Here is a 24752-nt window from a genome sequence, read left to right on the forward strand (position 1 = left end):
CTGTAATAGGGTTAGAGGCAGAGAATCCCAGTGGAAAGAGGGGAACCGGCCAGGCAGAGACGGCAAGGGCGGTTTGTTACTCCAGAGCCTTTCCGTTCACCTTCACACTCCTGGGCCAGACTACACTCAATCATAGGACCTACTGAAGAGTCTGCGTCTCTCACATGGGTAGGCGGATCATTCCATAAAAAATGGAGCTCTATAGGAGAAAGCCCTGCCTCCAGCTGTTTGCTTAGAAATTCTAGGGACAATTAGGAGGCCTGCGTCTTGTGACCGTAGCGTACGTGTAGGTATGTACGGCAGGACCAAATCAGAGAGATAGGTAGGAGCAAGCCCATGTAATGCTTTGTAGGTTAGCAGTAAAACCTTGAAATCAGCCCTTAACAGGAAGCCAGTGTAGGGAGGCGAGCACTGGAGTAATATGATCAAATTTTTTGGTTCTAGTCCGGATTGTAGCAGCCGTATTTAGTACTAACTGAAGTTTATTTAGTGCCTTATCCGGGTAGCCGGAAAGTAGAGCATTGCAGTAGTCTCACCTAGAAGTGACAAAAGCGTGGATTATTTTTTCTGCATCATTTTTGGACAGAAAGTTTCTGATTTGTGTAATGTTACGTAGATGGAAAAAAGCTGTCCTTGAAACAGTCTTGATATGAGAGATCAGGGTCCAGAGTAACGCCGAGGTCATTCACAGTTTTATTTGAGACGACTGTACAACCATTAAGATTAATTATCAGATTCAACAGAAGATCTCTTTGTTTCTTGGGACCTAGAACAAGCATCTTTGTTTTGTCTGAGTTTAAAAGTAGAAAGTTTGCAGCCATCCACTTCCTTATGTCTGAAATACAGACTTCTTGCGAGGGCAATTTTGGGGCTTCACCATGTTTCATTGAAATGTACAGCTGTGTGTCATCCGCATAGCAGTGAAAGTTAACATTGTTTTCGAATGACATCCCCAAGAGGTAAAATATATAGTGAAAACAATAGTGGTCTTAAAACGGAACCTTGAGGAACACCGAAAATTACAGTTGATTTGTTAGAGGACAAACCACTCACAGAGACAAACTATCTTCACAACAGATAAGATCTAAACCAGGCCGTGTAGACCAATTTGGGTTTCCAATCTCTCCAAAAGAATGTGCTGATCGATGGTGTCAAAAGCAGCACTAAGGTCTAGGAGCACTAAGGTCTAGGAGCACTAAGGTCTAGGAGCACGAGGACAGATGTAGAGCCTCGGTCTGATGCCATTAAAAGGTAATCTCCCACCTTCACAAGTGCAGTCTCAGTGCTATGATGGGGTCTAAAACCAGACTGAAGCGTTTCGTATACATTGTTTGTCTTCAGGAAGGCAGTGAGTTGCTGCTAACAGCCTTTTCTAAATATTTTGAGAGGAATGGAAGATTCGATATAGGCCGATAATATAAAAAACTTTCTGGGTCAAGGTTTGGCTTTTTCAAGAGAGGCTTTATTACTGTCACTTTTAGTGAGTTTGGTACACATCCAGTGGATAGAGAGCCGTTTATTACGTTCAACATAGGAGGGCCAAGCACAGGAAGCAGCTCTTTCAGTAGTTTAGTTGGAATAGGGTCCAGTATGCAGCTTGAAGGATTAGAGGCCATGATTATTTTCATCATTGTGTCAAGAGATATAGTACTAATAGATATAGTTCACATTTCTTTAATCAAAGCCTGTAGGCTTCAATCAGACACTATGAGTGAAAAAGTGTGAGGTGAATTAATCGCACTCCTAGGATGAACAAGGATTCTGTTTTTCCAAGATGATTAGGAAGAAAGCATTGTAATTGGCACATTTGATCTAACTTTTATTGAGCTTATTAATTCCTGAAAGTTTTACAGTACATGGGGTTTATGGCACCCGACGTGCTTCCATGACTTAAATGATTCAATTAACTCTCTTTCCTTCCCCTCTTTTTCTTTTCTGCTACATTGTAGCAACCTAGACACCGACAAGCTTTCAGGTGAGTGTTGGGCCTACTGTCTTTGTTAATGTGGCCTATCCTTTCTTCATATTAACCCTGCAATCTCCCCAACGTTCTTCCAGTTAAGCATTGGTCTCACCTGGGGAGCTTTTGTGCTCAACCATGCTATGTCAGTATCTTATTGTTGTGATAGGCTGTCAAACATTAGCATAATCTTCCTCATTATTGTCATCACATCACCATTCCCATCTTCATCATCCGCATCATCGCCGATCATCATCTGTTATTATCAGTCTGGGTATAAACTGTAACCTGACGGACATCTAGATCTCCAGCGTATGGAGGTGAGTGGCAGATGGTCTGGAAAGCCATGGAATAGTACAAAGACATGTAAACACTCACTTCCGAGAATAAATCTGCTGCATAATTTATTGAATGGCAAAAGCGTCAGTCGTGCAGCAGCTTGACGTCAGGGGGAAGTTAACTATCTCTCATCACTGTAAGTGCCTTCGCTGCGTCATCTTGGAGTTAGTCCAATGGACATCGGTCAATGTCTGCTTCATAGGTGAAGGAAATCCAGGACACTCTTTGATTGGTGAAAGTTAAAATGTCCTGATTCATTTGACATTACCATGGTCAAGTATGACTACAGTTGGCATTACCATAGTCAAGTATGACTACAGTTGGCATTACCATAGTCAAGTATGAGTACAGTTGACATTACCATGGTCACGTATGACTACAGTTGTATTACTTTGGTCAAGTGTGACTACAGTTGGCACACTGACACACTTCATTAAGCGTTTTGGCTTAAAGGTCGACTTTGGGCAAAAATGCAAAAAATAAACTGCATGACTGATCAGTGCACCATAATTCCAGGTTATTTAATGCTTAAAAACAAATTATATGAATAAGATATTTGGCTACAGAAGTTCCATTTCTTACCAATCTCTACAGCTTCTGTCCAAAATCAAGTCAGGTGAAAGGACGTCAACATATATTTTTATTTAACTAGGCAAGTCGGTTGAGAACAAATTCTTATTTACAATGATGGCCTCCTCCGGCCAAACCCAGACGACACTGGGCCATTTGTGCGCCGCCCTATGGGACTCCCAATAAAGACCGGATGTGATACAGGGTCTGGAGTGATGCCTCTAGCACCCACTGCACCACCTGGGAGCCCAATGTTTTAATGTCATATACACAAGTACAGTGAAATGTCTTTCTTGCAAATTCAAATCCCAACAATGCAATAATCAATAACAATGTATTACTAGAAAAAAACATGAGAAATGTGAAGATATATTAATAACACAATAACTAAGTAAGCATACTATATACAGGGTCAGTTCCAATACTATATTAACAATGTGCAGGGATACTGAAGTGATGGAGGTAGATATTTATTGAATAAGGGGACTAGGCATCAGGATATAAGATAAACACATACGCTGAGCTTGTATGTGAGGGGGTGTTTGTAGTCAGTATAAATGTATGTGCATGTTATGTGTGAGTGAGTAAATGATGGAGTATGAGTGTGTAGGGACCTGTGAGTGTGTAGGGACCTGTGAGTGTGTAGGGACCTGTGAGTGTGTATAGAGACAAAAATGAGGATACAAGATTGATTCAGGAAGTCCGTGTAGCTATTTTGTTAGCTCTTTATCAGTATTATTTCTTGGGGATGGAAGCTGTTCAAGAGCCTGTCGGTGCCAGACTTGATGCACCGGTACCGCTTGCCGTGTAGAAAGGAGAGGGAATAGTCTGACTTGAGTGGTTGTCTAATGATTTTCCGGGCCTTCCTACCACACCACCTGATATAGTTGTCCTGGATGGCAGGGAGCTCGGCCCCAGTAATGTACTGGTTTGTCCCCACCACACTCTAGCACCATGCGATCAAAGACGGTGCTATCGCCGCACTAGGCAGTGATGCAGCCAGTCAATATGCTCTCAATGGTGCAGCTGTAGAACCATTTAAAGATTTGAGGGCCCATGCCAAACTTTTTCAACCTCCTGAGGGGGAAGAGGTCTTCTTCACGACTGTGTGCGTATTTAGACCATTTTAAGTCTTTAGTGTTTTGGACACCGAGGAACTTGAAGCGGTCTACCTGCTCCACTGCAGCCCCGTCGATGTGGATTGGGGTGTGCTTGCTCCTTTGTTTCCTGTAGTACACAATCAGCTCTTTGGTCTTGCTGACGTTGAGGGAGAGGTTGAAGCACACACCCGTGTGGAGCCCCTGTGTTAAGGGTCAGCGTGCCGGAGGGGATTTTATCTACCCTCACCACCTGGAGGCGGCCCGTCAGGAAGTCCAGGATCCAGTTGCAGAGGGAGGTGTTCAGACCTAGAGTCCTATACTTGGTGATGAGCTTTGAAGGGAAAATGGTGTTGAACGCTGAGCTGTAGTCCATGAACAGCACTCTCACATAGGTATTCCTCTTATCTAGGTAGGTGAGGGCAGTGTGGATAGCAAATGAGATTGCATCATCTATGGATCTGTTGGGGCGGTATGCAAATTGGAGTGGATCTAGGGTGTCTGGGATGATGGAGTTAATGTGTGCCATAACCAGCCTCTCAAAGCACTTCATGATTACAGATGTGAGTGCTACAGTGCAATAGTCATTGTGGCATGAAGCCTTAGAGTTCTTGGGAACAGGAATGATGATGGTCATCTTAAACATGTAGGGGATTACAGACTGGGACAAGGAGAGGTTGTTCTGCAGCTGTTCTGCATATCCTCTGAGAACTGCCCCGCGGCCTTGTGTGGGTTGACCTGATTTAAAGATCTTTTTCATCTCGGCCTCGAAGAGCGAGATTACCAAATCATCTGGGTCAGTGACGGCACTCACACCCAGCATGCTGTTGTTGTCAATGAATAAAATGCATTGACTTTGTCTGGTAGAGCGGCATCGTTGGGCAGATCAAAGTTGGGTCTTCCTTTTTGTAATCCGTAATGGACTGTAGCCACTGCCACTTGAGGCAGGCGTCGGAGACTGTGTAATATGATACCACTTTATTCCTATATTGTCCTTTTGCTCGTTTGATGACTCTGCGGAGTTGTAGCGGGACTTCTTATGCTTATCCCTGTCCTTGGCCATAGCCTCAGGGTTGTCTACGAAAGCTCTGTATGTGGTATTCCTGTCCTTGGCCATAGCCTCAGGGTTGTCTACGAAAGCTCTGTATGTGGTATTCCTGTCCTTGGCCATATCCCCAGGGTTGTCTATGAAAGCTCTGTATGTGGTATTCCTGTCCTTGGCCATAGCCTCAGGGTTGTCTACGAAAGCTCTGTATGTGGTATTCCTGTCCTTGGCCAAATCCCCAGGGTTGTCTACGATGGCTCTGTATGTGGTAGTCCTGTCCTTTAATTTAGCTCCAACCTCAGTGTTAATCCAGGGCTTTTGATTGGGGAAGCAGCGAACCCTCACGGCTGGGACAACGTCGTCGATACTGGCTAGCTAAAGTGGCTAGCTTTGCTAATGAACTGACTACGTCGGCAGTGGCGCCCATGACCACACATTGACGAACCACCAACGGCACACCACATTTCTGTTTGAAAATGTAGATGAGGGGTGAGCTTGGACAGTTTTTCGTGACCAAAGTCGACCTTTAATTACTTTCTGACTTTATAAGAGGTTATAACAGTTTATCCAATCAATGTCTACTCTTGTGTTTCAGAATGTACCATTCTATTTGGTTCTTTGATCAGTCAATACATTTTTCAGAGACAGATCAAAGAGCAAAGATGTCATTATCAGGGAAAGCTCTTGCGATATCATACACATTAGATATCCAACTGAACGTTTATGTTTATACCTTACTGTACAGTATAAGAAACTGGTGAGTCTATGTTAAATAAACAAATGTTTGCTTATTTCAGATTACTTTGCTCAACACTTGGGGGAGTATATGAATGTCCTCTCTGCTCTGGAAACCCTAAACGTCGCCATCTTGAAGGCCATGGACAAAACTAAAGAGGTAAGCCTTTGTGTGAACTATTTTGAGACATCATACCCATCCATGCTCAAGGGTTACTGTCAAATAGATGAGTTAATTCAAAAATACTTTGAAAATATACCCTTCTTTCCTCTGCACCTTGAAGTAATCACTGATGTAACAGGATTGCATAGGTGAAAGCAAGAGTTCACAGCTTGGTGACTGTGGGCCACAGAATATACTCTATACCTACAGTGCTTAGTGAAAGTCTACCCCGTATCTTTTCAAGTACTGTGGTGGCAGCATCACGTTATCGGTACGCTTGTCTCCGGCAGGTACTGGGGACTTTGTCAGGTTCAAAATAAATATGAAAGGAGCATAGCCCAGATAAACATTGAGAGAGAATCCTACCTCAGTCTTCGGAATACCTGACGATGGGATAGTTTTTTATTTTTCAGAGGGACAATACACACATTGTAATGCCAAAGACACACCAGAATGGCTTTCCAAGAGGTGTTGAGTGTTCCTGAATAGTCTCAGACCCGACTTAAATCTGTGTGAAAATCAGTGACACGGTTTGAATATTGCTGTCCATCAATGATTCCCAACCAAATGTACTAATCTTGAGCAATTTTGACAAAAACAATGGATATATGTTGCCCTAAGATTTGTGCAAATTTGGTAGAATCTTATTCAAAACTATTGACAGCTGTAATGGCTTCCAAAGGTGCCACCACCAAGTATTAACTCTTGGGTGTGAAGACATACTCAATTAAGATATCTTTTTTATTTTTCATAAATGTTCTATAATTTGGTTTTACCTTGGAAGTGCAGCAGCTTGTGTAGATCAATAAGTTCAAAAATGAATTTAATAAAATAAATTAAATTTGTAGGCAGCAAAATATGAAAACTGTGCAAAGGATGTGTAGACTTTCACTAGGCACTGTATGTTTTGTATTATGAACTGTAAATGCTACACAGTCCATTGAATGAGAGCTATAGAATATATTCTATAGGGTATAGATAAAGCCTGCTGAATATACCTTATGTAGAATATACCTTACGATATAGGCTGTAGAATATACCTTACGATATAGGCTACAGAATATACCTTACGATATAGGCTACAGAATATACCTTACGATATAGGCTACAGAATATACCTTACGGTATAGGCTACAGAATATACCTTACAATATAGGCTACAGAATATACCTTACGATATAGGCTACAGAATATACCTTACGGTATAGGCTACAGAATATACCTTACGATATAGGCTACAGAATATACCTTACGATATAGGCTACAGAATATACCTTACGGTATAGGCTACAGAATATACCTTACGGTATAGGCTACAGAATATACCTTACGGTATAGGCTACAGAATATACCTTACGGTATAGGCTAGAATATACCTTACGCTACAGAATATACCTTACGATATAGGCTACAGAATATACCTTACGATATAGGCTACAGAATATACCTTACGGTATAGGCTACAGAATATACCTTACGGTATAGGCTACAGAATATACCTTACGATATAGGCTACAGAATATACCTTACGATATAGGCTACAGAATATACCTTACGATATAGGCTACAGAATATACCTTACGATATAGGCTACAGAATATACCTTATGTAGAACATACAGTGCATTCAGACCCCTTCCCTTTTTCCACATTTTGTTACGTTACAGCCTAATTCTAGAATGTATTAATAAAACATTTTCCTCATACAGTTTTGCAAATTTATTAAAGAAAAACTGAAATACCTTATTTATATAAGTATTCAGACCCTTTGCTATGAGACTCGAAATTGAGTTCAGGCGCATCCTATTTCCATTGATCATCCTTGAGATGTTCCTACAATTTGATTGGAGTCCACCTGTGGTAAATTCAATTGATTGGACATGATTTGGAAAGGCACACACCTGGCTATATACTGTACCTTACGATATAGGCTACAAAATATACCCTACCTATGTTTTGTATTAGCAGTAAATACTCCACAGTCCATCTGAGGGCTAGTTTCCCTCCATTCAGCTGATTCATGACTTTGAGACGAAACGGCTCCCCAGCACAGATGGAGGCAATCTAGTGTGCCTCATAAAAATGATGAGTCAAGCAACAATATTGGTGTAGGAATAGTCCAGCCAAGCATATCTGCATTCATTAGCATCATATTATGGTCTATATAATGCTTTTTTATAGCTGAGACATTTTATCGAGCTTCCCAGAGCCCATACAGGAACATTGGGAAGCTGGCTAGCTAACTGTAGAGTTTTGCAGTGCACAGTCAGCCCTTCCCATTGTGGCTAAAGAGGGAAGATGTAAAAGGAATTGTATGGCCAAGTGCTTGATGGGATTCCTAAGTCACCCATTGTAGCAAATGTACAGTATATACACTGAATAAAAATATAAACGCCACATGCAAAAATTTCAAAGGTTTTACTAAGTTACAGTTCATATAAGGTAATCAGTCAATTGAACTAAATTCATTAGACACTAATCTATGGATTTCACGTGACCGGGACAACAGTTATATCTGTTGGTCACATGCCTTTAAAAAAGGTAGGGGTGTGGATCAGAAAACCAGTCAGTATCTGGTGTGACCCATCTGCCTCATGCAGCGTGACACATCTCCTTCACATAGAGTTGATCAGGCTGTTGATTGTGGCCTGTGGAACGTTGTCCCACTCCTCTTCAATGGTTATGCGGAGTTGCTAGATATTTGCGGGAATAGGAACAAGGTGTCGTACAGGTCGATCCAGATTGTCACAAACATGCGCCATGGAAGAACTGGTACATTTTCAGCTTCCAGGAATTGTGTACAGATCCTTGAGACATGGGGCCGTGCATTATAATGCTGAAACATGAGGTGATGGCGGCGGATGAATGGCACGACAATGGGTCTCGGGATCTTGTCACGGTATCTCTGTGCATTCAAATTGCCATCGATAAAATGCAATTGTGTCCGTGGCTTATGCCTGCCTATACCATAACCCTACTGTAACCATGGGTCACTCTGTTCATGATGCCATACATGCTGTCTGCCATCTGCCCGGTACAGTTGAAACTGGGATTCATCCATGAAGAGCACACTTCTCCAGCATGCCAGTGGCCCTCTAAGGTGAGTATTTGCCCAACGATGTCGGTTACGACGCCGAACTGCAGTCAGGTCAAGACCCTGGTGATTACGCCGAGCACGTAGATGAGCTTCCCTGAGACGGTTTCTGACAGTTTTGCAAACCCACAGTATCGTCAGCTGTCCAGGTGGCTGGTCTGAGACAATCCCGCAGGTGAATAAGGTGGATGTGGAGGTCCTGGGCTGGTATGGTTACACGTGGTCTGTGTTTATGAGGCCGGTTGGACATACTGCCAAATTCTCTAAAACGATGTTGGAGGTGGCTTATGGTAGAGAAATGAACATTCAATTCTCTGGCAACGGCTCTGGTAGACATTCCTGCAGTTAGCATGCCAATTGCACTCTCCCTCAACTTGAGACATCTGTGGCATTGTGATGTGAAAGAAACTGCACTTTTTGGAGTGGCTGTTTATTGACCCCCAGCACAAGGTGCACCTGTGTAATGATCATGCTGTTTAATTAGCTTCTTGATATGCCACACCTGTCAGATAGATGGATTTTCTTGGCAAAGGAGAAATGCTCACTAACAGGGATGTAAACAAATTTGTACACAAAATTTGAGAGAAATAAGCTTTTTGTGGATATGGAACTGTTCTGGGATCTTTTATTTCAGCTCATGAAACATGGGAACAACACTTCACATGCTGCATTTATATTTTTGTTCAGTGTATATCTCCCCCACACACGATTTTACCACTGCACATTGTCAGTGTTTCGGTCAGGTTTCCTTCATGATACACCAGAGGTTATACAGTGCCTTCAGAAAGTATTCACACCCCTTGACTTTTTCCACATGTTGTTATGTTACAAAGTGGGATTAAAATGGATTTGTCATTTTTTTGTTAACGATCTACACAAAATATCAAACTGGAAGAAAAATTCTAACATTTGTTAAAATATACACTACCATTCAAAAGTTTGGGGTCACTTAGAAATGCCCTTGTTACTGAAAGAAAAACACATTTTTTGTCCATTAAAATAACATAACATTGATCAGAAATACAGTGTAGACATTGTTAATGTTGTAAATTACTGTTGTACCTGGAAACTGAAGATTTTTTTAAATGGAATATCTACATAGGCGTACAGAGGAGGCCCATTATCAGCAACCATCACTCCTATGTTCCAATGGCACGTTGTGTTAGCTAATCCAAGTTTATAATTTTAAAAGGCTAATTGATCATCAGAAAACCATTTTGCAATTATGTTAGCACAGCTGAAAACTGTTGTACTGATTAAAGTAGCAATACAACTGGCCTTCTTTAGACAAGTTGAGTATCTGGAGCATCAGCATTTGTGGGTTCGATTACAGGCTCAAAATGGAACAAATAACTTCTGAAACTCGTCAGTCTATTCTTGTTCTGAGAAATGAAGGCTATTCCATGTGAGAAATTGCCAAGAAACTGAAGATCTCGTACAACGCTGTGTACTACTCCATTCACAGAACAGCGCAAACGGTCTCTAACCAGAATAGAAAGAGGAGTGGGAGGCCCCAGTGCACAACTGAGCAAGAGGACAAGTACATTACAGTGTCTAGTTTGAGAAACAGACGCCTCACAAGTCCTCAACTGGCAGCTTCATTAAAAAGTACCCGCAAAACAACAGTCTCAATGTCAACAGTGAAGAGGCCTGTGTGGCTCAGTCGGTAGAGCATGGCGCTTGCAACGCCAAGCGTCGTGGGTTCGATTCCCGCTGGGACCACCCATATGTAAAAAAGTAGTGGCCCCAGCCGACTTGTAAGTCGCTTTGGACAAAAGCGTCTGCTAAATGGGACATATATAAGAGGCGAATCCGAGAAGAAAAAGCCATATCTCAGACTGGACAATAAAAATAAAATATTAAGATGGGCAAAAGACCACAGCCACTGGACAGAAGAACTCTGCCTAGAAGGCCAGCATCCCAGAGATGCCTCTTCACTGTTGACGTTGAGACTGGTGTTTTGCGGGTATTATTTAATGAAGCTGCCAGTTGAGGACTTGTGAGGCGTCTGTTTCTCAAACTAGACACTGTAATGTACTTGTCCTCTTGCTCAGTTGTGCACTGGGGCCTCCCACTCCTCTTTAATCTAAGCTTTCAGCCGATATAAGACATATATATATATATGTACCGACATTTGCTGTTTCTCTAAAATCTGCGATCTTGACATAACACGCTGCATGATTTACAACTGTCTCGTTGACGCGACGCCGATCCTTAATGATGACAAGCATACCCATAACATGAAACCACCACAATGTTGAGGGTAGGCAACAACACATACGCCACACTGACCCTCAACACGGGGGCCCATCAGGGGTGCGTGCTTAGTCTCTTCGTGTACTCCCTGTTCACCCAAGATTACGTGGCCGCGCACGACTCCAACAACATCATTAAGTTTGCACGGCGGTGGTAGGCCTGATAACCGACGATGATGAGACCGGCTGCAGAGATCACTGCTCGACTGAGGGACCTTACAGATAATTGGATGTGTGGGGTACAGAGATGAGGTAGTCATTCAAAAATCATGAGTCCATGCAACTTATTATGTGACCTGTTAAGCACATTACTCCTGAACGTGGTGAGGCTTGCCATTATACTTATTGACTCAACATTTCAGTTTTTAACTTTGAATTAATATGTATAAATATCAAAAAACATAATTCAACTTTGACATTATGGGGTTCCCAATCAGAGGCAACTGTCTATCGTTGTCTCTGATTGGGAATCATACTTGGGTAGCCTTTTTCCCACCTGTGTTTTGTGGGTAGTTATTTTCTGTTTAGTGTCTGCACCTGACAGAACTGTTTTGTTTTTTTCACTTTGTTTGAGTGTTTTTGAGTAATAAAGAATCATGAACACTTACCACGCTGCGTTTTGTCCATGCCTTCCGACGAGAGACGTTACAGTGTGACTATACATTTCTTACAAACCACAATTCATTAATTTGTTCACCATTTGTAAGCTGTTGTAAATTTATTGTAATTTGTCAATGTATTTTTTTTTACATTTGTAAGTAACTGTTGTATTTAGGCTACAAACAATTTTATGAGTGAGATCAGATTTCAATGATTAGCCAACTGTACAATAATAAGATAAGACTTTAATAATCAGACATCAAAAGAAAGTATTTTCAAATCTACCTCAAGTAGATATCTTTTTTATTTATTTTCTTATCTGTGACGGAGACGAATATTAGCCAGCCCAGGAATCAGTGAAGCACAACAGTGAAGGAAGGAGAAAATCCAGCTATCCCTGTTAGAAGAAGAGGGCTTTTACTGCATAATTATGCACCCTGACACAATTAAAGACACATTCATTCATGCACTTTCTTATTCACTGTCAGAAGGAAATCCATAGAGGTTTTCACTAGCGATTGTTAGCAGCTGTAGTCTTTCATAAATGTCATCACCAAGGCCCTAGACTAGAATTCCCCCATGGTATTAATCAACAGTAGCAAGGGTAGCCTCCTAAATTGCACCCTATTCACCATACAGGGCACTACTTTTGACCAAGGCTTATAGGGCTCTGGTCAAAAGTAGTGCATTATGTAGGGAATAGCGTGCCTTTTGGGACGCTACTAGGTTGTCATTGTACATTCTAGTGGGGTGCTCCACTACAATTACTCCATTAACCATCCTGCACCATTCCTCTAGGTCGGCTTAAATTACAGTCTTGTTACGACGAGTCTCCCACTAGTTAAAGATGGAATAGATGTTGTTTTTTTTAATGAAAACCGTTCAATATTTGAAATGGCTAAGAATCATGCATGCTGTGAAACATAGCGATTGAATTGGAGTCTAACATCTTATGAGCTTTCACCCTTATCTCTTGATGCTGTAGCTGTCGTGAGCATAACAGCTTTTAGAATGAATTAGGGTTTTCCGAATAAAGGTTGCCAACCTGTTCCCTCTCGCTCCCTTTCTCTCTTACTCACCTCCTGTGTCTCCCCACCCCTGATCCCCACCCCTGCTCCCCCACCTTTCCCTACCTATCCTCTGCTCACTCTTCTACCCCCTCTATCCCACCCCTCCTACTCTCCTCTATCCCCATCTCTCCCTCGTTAGGAGTACCAGGGCTCCTCTGTGCTGGGACAGTTTGTGACCCGCTTCATGCTGAGGGAGACCTCCAGCCAGCTGCTCTCTCTTCAAATGTCCCTGCAGTGTGCCATGGAGGCTGTGGAGGAGCAAAGCAGCCCTGCACCGTGAGTCACTAGTGCTCAACACACCTAAAGACTATGGCAGCTCCATACTACTGAATACCAAGTCTCAAATACACAACAGCACCTCAGGAATCAACACCACACCAGCTGCACCTCACTACTTAAACTATGGAATTACCTCACCTCTCAACACCATTCCAGCCACAAACTCACTACTAAATAATTCTGTAGCGGTATTGTTAGCAAGGGGCAGCACATGGTGAAAGCACACCACCACATTACTAAATACTATGGCACCACCTCATTACTAAATACTATGGCACCACCTCATTACTAAATACTATGGCACCACCTCATTACTAAATACTATGGCACCACCTCATTACTAAATACTATTACTAAATACTATGGCACCACCTCATTACTAAATACTATGGCACCACCTCATTACTAAATACTATGGCACCACCTCATTACTAAATACTATGGCACCACCTCATTACTAAATACTATGGCACCACCTCATTACTAAACACTATGGCACCACCTCATTACTAAATACTATGGCACCACCTCATTACTAAACACTATGGCACCACCTCATTACTAAATACTATGGCACCACCTCATTACTAAATATTATGGCACCACCTCATTACTAAATACTATGGCACCACCTCATTACTAAACACTATGGCACCACCTCATTACTAAACACTATGGCACCACCTCATTACTAAATACTATGGCACCACCTCATTACTAAATATTATGGCACCACCTCATTACTAAATACTACGGAACCACCTCATTACTAAACATTATGGCACTACCTCATTTCTAAACATTATGGCACCACCTCGTTATGAAATACTATTGAACCATCTCATTACTAAACACTATGGCACCATCTCACTACTAAATACAATGGCACTACCTCATTACTAAATACTATGTCACCACCTCCTTACTAAATACTATGGCACCACCTCACTACTAAATACTATGGCACAACCTCGTTACTAAACATTATGGCACCACCTCACTACTAAAAACTATGGCACCACCTCATTACTAAACACTATGGCACCACCTCATTACTAAATACTATGGCACCACCTCATTACTAAATACTATGGCACCACCTCATTACTAAATACTATGGCACCACCTCATTACTAAACACTATGGCACCACCTCATTACTAAATACTATGGCACCATTACTAAATACTCATTTACTAAACACTATTACTAAATACTAAACCTCATTACTAAACACTATGGCACCACCTCATTACTAAATACTATGGCACCACCTCATTACTAAATACTATGGCACCACCTCATTACTAAATACTATGGCACCACCTCATTACTAAATACTATGGCACCACCTCATTACTAAATACTATGGCATCATTACTAAATACTATGGCACCACCTCATTACTAAACACTATCATTACTAAATACTATGGCACCACCTCATTACTAAACACTATGGCACCACCTCATTACTAAACACTACTAAATACTATGGCACCACCTCATTACTAAATACTATGGCACCACCTCATTACTAAATACTATGGCACCACCTCATTACTAAATACTATGGTGCCACCTTTTTGTCCTCCTTTCTGTTCATCTGTGGTAGTCCTCTATGTGCTATGCCCTTTGGGGCTGCTAAGTAGCAGTGTCCCAGTCATTACATTTACATTTAAGTCATTTAGCAGACGCTCTTATCCAGAGCGACTTACAAATTGGTGAATTCACCTTCTGACATCCAGTGGAACAGCCACTTTACAATAGTGCATCTAAATCATTAAGGGGGGTGAGAAGGATTACTTATCCTATCCTAGGTATTCCTTGAAGAGGTGGGGTTTCAGGTGTCTCCGGAAGGTGGTGATTGACTCCGCTGTCCTGGCGTCGTGAGGGAGTTTGTTCCACCATTGGGGGCCAGAGCAGCGAACAGTTTTGACTGGGCTGAGCGGGAACTGTACTTCCTCAATGGTAGGGAGGCGAGCAGGCCAGAGGTGGATGAACGCAGTGCCCTTGCTTGGGTGTAGGGCCTGATCAGAGCCTGGAGGTACTGCGGTGCCGTTCCCCTCACAGCTCCGTAGGCAAGCACCATGGTCTTGTAGCGGATGCGAGCTTCAACTGGAAGCCAGTGGAGAGAGCGGAGGAGCGGGGTGACGTGAGAGAACTTGGGAAGGTTGAACACCAGACGGGCTGCGGCGTTCTGGATGAGTTGTAGGGGTTTAATGGCACAGGCAGGGAGCCCAGCCAACAGCGAGTTGCAGTAATCCAGACGGGAGATGACAAGTGCCTGGATTAGGACCTGCGCCGCTTCCTGTGTGAGGCAGGGTCGTACTCTGCGGATGTTGTAGAGCATGAACCTACAGGAACGGGCCACCGCCATGATGTTGGTTGAGAACGACAGGGTGTTGTCCAGGATCACGCCAAGGTTCTTAGCGCTCTGGGAGGAGGACACAATGGAGTTGTCAACCGTGATGGCGAGATCATGGAACGGGCAGTCCTTCCCCGGGAGGAAGAGCAGCTCCGTCTTGCCGAGGTTCAGCTTGAGGTGGTGATCCGTCATCCACACTGATATGTCTGCCAGACATGCAGAGATGCGATTCGCCACCTGGTCATCAGAAGGGGGAAAGGAGAAGATTAATTGTGTGTCGTCTGCATAGCAATGATAGGAGAGACCATGTGAGGTTATGACAGAGCCAAGTGACTTGGTGTATAGCGAGAATAGGAGAGGGCCTAGAACAGAGCCCTGGGGGACACCAGTGGTGAGAGCTCGTGGCGAGGAGACAGATTCTCGCCACGCCACCTGGTAGGAGCGACCTGTCAGGTAGGACGCAATCCAAGCGTGGGCCGCGCCGGAGATGCCCAACTCGGAGAGGGTGGAGAGGAGGATCTGATGGTTCACAGTATCGAAGGCAGCCGATAGGTCTAGAAGGATGAGAGCAGAGGAGAGAGAGTTAGCTTTAGCAGTGCGGAGCGCCTCCGTGATACAGAGAAGAGCAGTCTCAGTTGAATGACTAGTCTTGAAACCTGACTGATTTGGATCAAGAAGGTCATTCTGAGAGAGATAGCGGGAGAGCTGGCCAAGGACGGCACGTTCAAGAGTTTTGGAGAGAAAAGAAAGAAGGGATACTGGTCTGTAGTTGTTGACATCGGAGGGATCGAGTGTAGGTTTTTTCAGAAGGGGTGCAACTCTTGCTCTCTTGAAGACGGAAGGGACGTAGCCAGCGGTCAGGGATGAGTTGATGAGCGAGGTGAGGTAAGGGAGAAGGTCTCCGGAAATGGTCTGGAGAAGAGAGGAGGGGATAGGGTCAAGCGGGCAGGTTGTTGGGCGGCCGGCCGTCACAAGAAGCGAGATTTCATCTGGAGAGAGAGGGGAGAAAGAGGTCAGAGCACAGGGTAGGGCAGTGTGAGCAGAACCAGCGGTGTCGTTTGACTTAGCAAACGAGGATCGGATGTCGTCGACCTTCTTTTCAAAATGGTTGACGAAGTCATCTGCAGAGAGGGAGGAGGGGGAGGAGGAGTCAGGAGGGAGGAGAAGGTGGCAAAGAGCTTCCTAGGGTTAGAGGCAGATGCTTGGAATTTAGAGTGGTAGAAAGTGGCTTTAACAGCAGAGACAGAGGAGGAAAATGTAGAGAGGAGGGAATGAAAGGATGCCAGGTCCGCAGGGAGGCGAGTTTTCCTCCATTTCCGCTCGGCTGCCCGGAGCTCTGTTCTTACTAAATAATGAGTCATCATTTACCACGGAACGGGACTAGGACCACCTCATTAGGAAACATAGAGAGTCAAATGATGCAGAAAAGGAGAGGAGGGTTGATGGAGGCAGAATTACTAAATAGGTTGGACCACCTCATTACAGAAAGAGATGATAGGATGGAAGACTAAAGAGTATGGGGAGACCACCTCATTACTAAATACTATGGAACCACCATCCGACTAAACACTGTGGGAAGTCTCACTACTAAATACAAGGTGGTGGTCGGAGACTTGGATTGCAAATACTTATGGAAGAACAGCATTAGTAAACATTATGGCACTACCTGCCTTTCTAAAGGTGAGAGGGTGACCTCATTACTAAAGAGGATGGAAAGAAGGAGGCATTACTAAACAAAGGTAGACCTCAGGTTAAACACTACTGTGCACCACCTCATTACTAAATACTTATCAAGGCATCAAGCTCATTACTAAATACTAGGCAACCTGGATTACTAAATACTAAGGATGTTAAGCTTGACCTCAGGGCTAAATAACTATGACAGCATGGAATTCAAATACTATGGCACAGATGGGTACTAAATACTATGACCACTTGGGATTATAAATACTATGGCACCACCTCATTACCAAATACTATGGCACCACCTCATTACTAAATACTATGGCACCACCTCATTACTAAATACTATGGAACCACCTCTTTACTGAACACTATGGCACCACCTCATGACTAAACACTATGGCACCACCTCATGACTCACTATGGCACCACCTCATTACTAAATACTATGGCACCTCCTCATTACTGAGATGAACTCTGCCTTGTTACTAAATATTATGGCAGTTCCACCTCATTACTAAACCTGGAACCACCTCATTACTAAACACTGGGACCACCAGATCATTACTAAACACTATGGACCACCTTTGTATGGTCTAAATAGAGGACCACCTCAACAAATATTATAGACACCTCAGTTGACAAATACAGAAGAGGATACGCTCATTACTAAACATTATTGGCATGACCTCATTTCTAAACATTATGGCCCCATGTTTAGAAAGTTACTATTGAACCATCTTATTACTAAACACTTGAAATGATACCACTGCATTACTAAACACTATGTTGACACTACACTAATCAAGTCTCATTATTAAATACTATGGCACTACACCTCATTACTAAATACTTAGTCATTACTAAATACTATGGCACCACCTCATTACTAAATACTATGGCACCACCTATTACTAAATACTATGGAACAACCTCATTACTAAAACTATGTACACCACCTCATTTCTAAATACTATGCTGCCTCATTACTAAATACTATGGGGGCTAGCTGGCACCTCATTAAAAAATACAATAGCTGGCCAGCTAACCTCATTAAAATACTCTGGACACACAATTGTCTTAGATAAAAGACTATGTAGCACCACCTCATTAAACTAAATCAAACCACCTAATGAAGTAAATAAAATGTGATACTACCTGTGGACTAAATAATGTTGACCACCTAGTTGAAGTTCAATTCTAGAGGTTGGCACCACCTCATTACTAAATACTATGCACCATCTCCTTACTAAACACTATGGCTACCAACCTCATTAAATAAATAATCACTCTATGTCTACACACTCTAAACTACAAAATTATCTTGGATACGGACACCACCTCATTACTAAACACTACTATGGCACCAGTGTAATATTACTAAACACTATGTGCTGGTGGAATACAGTGGATGTTACTAAATACTATGGAAGCAGCTGCTTACTAAATACTTAGGACACCACCTAATTATGCAATTATCTTTGATACCAAGACCTCATTAGCTAAATACTAAGAAATTGCTAAGATTAGACAAATCAAACCGTTTACTGTTGAAATGTAATGAAAAGTTATACTACCTGCGGACCGAGTGCCCTTTGGGGCTGCTAACTGCCCAACCCGTAACCGTGTCTCATTCATACACTCATTCTGCTCTGTCAGCGGGTCAGGCAGGCACACATAGTCTTAACCTGCTGGAGCAAACAATGTTTCTCCATCAATTTACTGTCACACAAATGCACACATAGAGACACCCACAGACTCAGATGAACATGCACACACAATTTACTCTGTTACACACATACATAAACACACACACTTAATCTATGAATGGTTAGGGTCAGCCCTGAGCAGTCAACACCATGTCCTACACTTCCCAGCGGGATAATTACAATGTTGGGCTTGTCATTTGGAATTGGAACTATCCACAAAATCGCTTTCACCCTTCTTTGTTGTGTTTTGGTTGGACCAATGTACTGCTGCTGCCTACCGTCTACTGCCTACCGTCTACTGCTGCTACCATTTATTGCTGCTACATCTATTGCTACTACTGCCTACTGATGCTACCTTCTACTGTCTGATGCTACCGTCTACTGTCTACTGCTGCTTCCTGCTGCTGCAACTGGCTTCTACTGATGCTGCCTTCTACTACTGCCTACTGATGCTACCTTCTACTGTCTACTGCTGCTACTGGCTTCTACTGCTACTGGCTTCTACTGCTACTGTCTACTGCTGCTTCTGCCTATTGCTGCTACTGGCTTCTACTGCTACTGTCTACTGCTGCTTCCGCCTACTGCTGCTACTGGCTTCTACTGCTACTGTCTACTGCTGCTTCCACCTATTGCTGCGACTGGCTTCTACTGCTACTGTCTACTGCTGCTTCTGCCTACTGCTGCTACTGGCTTCTATTGCTACTGTCTACTGCTGCTTCTGCCTACTGCTGCTACTGGCTTCTACTGCTACTGTCTACTGCTGCTTCCGCCTACTGCTGCTCCTGGCTTCTACTGCTACTGTCTACTGCTGCTTCCGCCTTTTGCTGCTACCGTCTGCTGCTGCTACCGTCTGCTGCTGCTACCGTCTGCTGCTGCTACCGTCTACTGTGTACTGCTGCTACCGACTACTGCTGCTCCAGTCTACTGTCCACTGATGCTACTGCCTACCGTTTACTGCTGCTATCGCCTGCTCCTGCTTCCGTCTACTGCTGATACCGCCTACTGCTGCTACCGCCTACTGCTGCTATCGCCTGCACCTGCTCCGTCTACTGCTGCTTCCGTCTACTGCTGCTACCGCCTATTACTGCTACCGCTGCTACAGTCTGTTTACTGCTGTTATCACCTACTGCTGATACTGTCTACTGCTGCTACCGTCTTTTGCTGCTACCTCCTACTGCTGCTACCATCTACTGTCTACTCTTGCTACCGTCTACTGCTGCTACTGCCTTCTGCTGCTACCGCCTTTTGCTGCTACCGTCTTCTGCTGCTACTGCTGCTACCACCTACTGCTGCTACCATCTACTGCCTACTGCTGCTCCTGCCTACTGCTGCTACTGCCTACTGTTGCTACTGCCTACTGCTGCTACTGCCTACTGCTGCTACTGCCTACTGCTGCTACCGTCTACTGTTGCTACCGCCTTCTGCTGCTACCGTCTACTGCTGCTACGGCCTGCTGCTGCTACGGCCTACTGCTGCTACCACCTACTGGTGCTACCGCCTACCGTCTGCTGCTGCTACCATCTACTGCTGCCTCTCCTCCACTGACCTGATGACCCTCTACTGCTTGACGCCTACAGTCTACCGCCTACTACTACCGTCTACTGCCTACCGTCTACTGCCTACCGTCTACTGCCTACCGCCTACTGTCTACTGACTACCTTCTACCGACTACTTTCTACTGCCTACCATCTACCATCATCATTCTCCACTATTCTCTTCTTCTCTGAATGTTATTCCTCCTCTCTTCGTTCCCTGTGACCAGTGCCATCCCTCCTTCTCACCTCTCTGACAGTCGTTTTGATGTTTATTCCTCTTCCTTTTCTGGTTCTGTCTGTTTTCAGGAGAGAGGTGAAGGTGGTGGAGCATCCCTCGGCGCAGAGGAACAGCAGGCGATGTGGCCGCAAGGTTCAGAAGAACATGTGCCTCTCCCCCACCGACCCCTACTCAGGCATTCTCACTACAGGTAATAACAATGCTTAATCCACACAATCCTGTGTGGCTCAGTTGGTAAGAGTGTGGCTGTACGCCTCTTGGAGAAGGGAACGCAACACCCCGCTACATCTCAACTCCCCATGGAGTGAAAAAGTAACAACGACAGGGTTCTGAGTTTGATTCCCGCCAGTGTCAACAATACCCCCAAAAAATTGCACTCACTGTTGTAAGTTGATATAAACAAACATGTCTGCTAAATGATGTTGTTGTGGTTATTGAAAAGTAAAAATGCTACTTTAGGTTTGGGGTTAGGAGTTATGGTTCGGGGTTTGGGAAAATGTGATTTTGAATGGGAACATATTTTTACTCCCCAGAAAATCCTGACAAGTAAAGGAAAAGTGTGCCTGTGTTTCTTAGGAGTGACCATGGAGACTGATGACCACTGGTGCTCCCAGATCAACAGGCTCCAGTTGCTATTGGACAAGCTGGAGTGGCAGGTACTGGACTGTCCTGGGGATAGCTCATCCTGACAACCTGAATACCTCTTGCTCTGTGCTGCTCATTCCTTTAACCGTTTCTTGCCATATGTTCTCTCTTTCTCTCTCCCTCACAACTTTAAATCCCTATGCTCTCTCTATCTCCTGTTCTATGTCTGTCTGTCATTCTTTTACTCCCTAAGCCCTTCTCTTTCGCCTGCCTGCCTATCTGTATGACTGTCTCGTTTGTCAATCAAGAGGAACCTGTACTGCAATATCAGAGCAATTCATAACCTGCAGCACGTACTGTAGTGCAATATCAATCGTCACCTCACAGCCTCCCATTCCCTTTGCAGTGAGCTATTTCACCTTTAGGTTCAACTTCATACTCTACTTTAATATGATAGCTTATATTGCTCTTTCTCATGATTGAATGGAAATAGAGGGTTCTAAATGTGTGGGCAGGGGTTGAAATAAACTCTTGTCAGAATGTTTGTCAATGATTGACAATGTATTGGATAATTATATTATATACCGTGCATGAGATAATTATATTATAGTCAGACCTAGGTTCAAGTAGTATTTGTTTTCTTTCAGATAGTTTGAGCGTTTGAATGAGCCACATGGGTGTGGTTTACACTTTTGGGACTTTTCCATTGGTTCCACTCTGTCAAGCAGAGCTAAAGTATTTAAAAGAAAGCACACAGGCCTCCTGAGTGGTGCGGCGGTCTAAGGCACTGCATCGCAGTGCTTGAGGCGTCACTACAGACCTGGGTTTGATCCCAGGCTGTGTCACAACCGGCCGTGACTGGGAGTCCCAAAGGGCAGCGCACAATTGGGCCAGTGTTGTCCAAGTTAGGGAAGGGTTTGGCCGGAGGGGCTTTACTTAGCTCATCGTGCCCTACGACTCCTTGTGGTGGGCCGGGTGCCTGCAGGCTGGCCTCTGGGTTAAGCAGGCGGGTATTAAGAAGGACGCATGACTCAAACTTTGCCTCCCGAGCCTGTTGGGGAGTTGCAGCAATGGGACAAGATTAAAATTGGGGAGAAAAAAGGAGTACAATACTCAACTAACAAAGAAAGGAAAAGAAAACACCAACTTCTTGAACTCAATATGAATTTGAGCTTTTCCCATTATAAGTAGGTTTTTAATGTTGTTTTTTTCAGAGTCCAAAATTGGAACCCCTGAAAGAAGATACACTGGCCAGTACATATAAATCTGTGAGTGATGATTGTTGTTACTATAAATTTGATTAAGTTCAATACAACTTTATTAATACCCTTAGGGGCACCTTGGGCCACAGGGTTTCATTGGAGTTTAACAGCACAGTTATACAATGAAAGTACACTTTAAAAGTTGTATGTTTTTTAAACGTCAGGGTAATTCAGGATTTTACGTTGACACGTTTTTTACAGTGAGTGCTTCAGTTTCACTGTTCCATTTTCCATGATCCATCTTGTTTTTGATTTTCAAAGTGGAACGCACAACGCGCAACCAAATGAATTCACATAGCATCCGCCCTTGGGTGACTGTACTCAGAAAACCTCCAGACTTTCAATTTCATCATTCACACATTGAGCTTCCCCTCACAGGCACAAAAAAACACTCCCCCATCTGCTCCTCAAACCTGCGTCTGTCTTTGTAGGAGCCCAGCTGTTGCCTATAGCTCAGCTGTAGGAGCTCAGAGGAGTGTTTGATGTTGTCCCTCAAACACCTTACTGTTCTTGTCTTTCTTGCACGAGCACTCATCTTTTCTTACTAGCACTGATTTAGCTGATAGCTGCTTTCTGAAATATATGACTGATATGTTTTTGTTACCTACCTACTGTATGTTGAAGCCTAATGTATACCTTATGTACACAACGCAGAAGGCAATTAGCTACTTAAAATGGCAATCTTGCGTACTTGCTTCGATGCATAAATTGCAGGGCTGCACACATCTACCTATGTTTGCTGGGCAAATATAGCTAATTGAAGTTATTGCATTGTGTACTCTGTAGGATATAAAAAAGGCTTATATGGATAGTGTGACATTTTGGCAATTTTAGCCCTTTGTTCTACTGACAAAGTCAATTAACCTAGCCCTTTTTACTACTTACCCAGAGTCAATTAACCTAGCCCTTTTAACTACATACCCAGAGTCAATTAACCTAGCCCTTTTTACTACATACCCAGAGTCAATTAACCTAGCCCTTTTTACTACATACCCAGAGTCAATTAACCTAGCCCTTTTTACTACATACCCAGAGTCAATTAACCCAGAGTCAATTATTTTTTACTACATACCCAGAGTCAATTAACCTAGCCCTTTTTACTACATACCCAGAGTCAATTAACCTAGCCCTTTTTACTACATTCAATTAACCCACTACATACCCAGAGTCAATTAACCTAGCCCTTTTACTACATACCCAGAGTCAATTAACCTAGCCCTTTTTACTACATACCCAGAGTCAATTAACCTAGCCCTTTTTACTACATACCCAGAGTCAATTATCCTAGCCCTTTTTACTACATACCCAGAGTCAATTAACCTAGCCCTTTTTACTACATACCCAGAGTCAATTAACCTAGCCCTTTTTACTACTTACCCAGAGTCAATTAACCTAGCCATTTTTACTACATACCCAGAGTCAATTATCCTAGCCCTTTTTACTACTTACCCAGAGTCAATTAACCTAGCCATTTTTACTACATACCCAGAGTCAGATGAACTCATGGACACCATTTTTATGTCTCTGCGTGCAGTTTGAAGGAAACTTAAGGTAGTTTCTAGAGCAATTTCTAACTAATAGCTGATGATCGTGGACTACAGGAAAAGGAGGGCCGAACAGGCCCCCATTAACATCGACGGGGCTGTAGTGGAGTTGGTCGAGAGTTTCAAGTTCCTTGGTATCCACATCACCAACAAACTAACATGGTCCAAACACACCAAGACAGTTGTGAAGAGGGCACTACAATGCCTTTTTCCCTTCAGGAGACTGAAAAGATTTGGCATGGGTCCCCAGATCCTCAAAAACTTCTACAGTTGCACCATCGAGAGCATCCTGACCGGTTGCATCACCGCCTGGTATGGCAACTGCTCGGCATCCGACCGTAAGGCACTACAGAGGGTAGTGCGTATGGCCCAGTACATCACTGGGGCCAAGTTTTCTGCCATCCAGGTCCTACATACTAGGCAGTGTCAGAGGAAGGCCCAAGAAATTGTCAAAGATTCCAGCAACCCTAGTCATAGACCGTTCTCTCTGAAAACCACATGGCAAGCGGCACCGGAGCGCCAAGTCTAGGTCCAAAAGGCTTAACATTTTATACCCCCAAGCCATAATACTGCTGAAAAATTAATCAAATGGCCACCCGGACTATTTACATTGACCCCCCCCCC

General features: G+C 43.5%; 1 protein-coding gene across 1 annotated transcript in view; it reads left to right on the forward strand.

The window, feature by feature from the left end:
- The window catches only part of necab3 (N-terminal EF-hand calcium binding protein 3), a 58772-nt gene that overhangs the window by 28536 nt on the left and 5484 nt on the right, over positions 1 to 24752 (forward strand). The window contains exons 4-9 of the mRNA XM_064967149.1: positions 1950 to 1975; positions 5809 to 5906; positions 13067 to 13203; positions 20806 to 20927; positions 21314 to 21393; positions 22537 to 22590. Of these exons, the coding sequence (XP_064823221.1) occupies positions 1950 to 1975; positions 5809 to 5906; positions 13067 to 13203; positions 20806 to 20927; positions 21314 to 21393; positions 22537 to 22590 (517 nt within the window). The remainder of the gene's footprint in view (positions 1 to 1949; positions 1976 to 5808; positions 5907 to 13066; positions 13204 to 20805; positions 20928 to 21313; positions 21394 to 22536; positions 22591 to 24752) is intronic.

This window comes from Oncorhynchus masou, chromosome 6 (assembly GCF_036934945.1).
Source record: "Oncorhynchus masou masou isolate Uvic2021 chromosome 6, UVic_Omas_1.1, whole genome shotgun sequence".
NCBI lineage: Eukaryota > Metazoa > Chordata > Actinopteri > Salmoniformes > Salmonidae > Oncorhynchus > Oncorhynchus masou.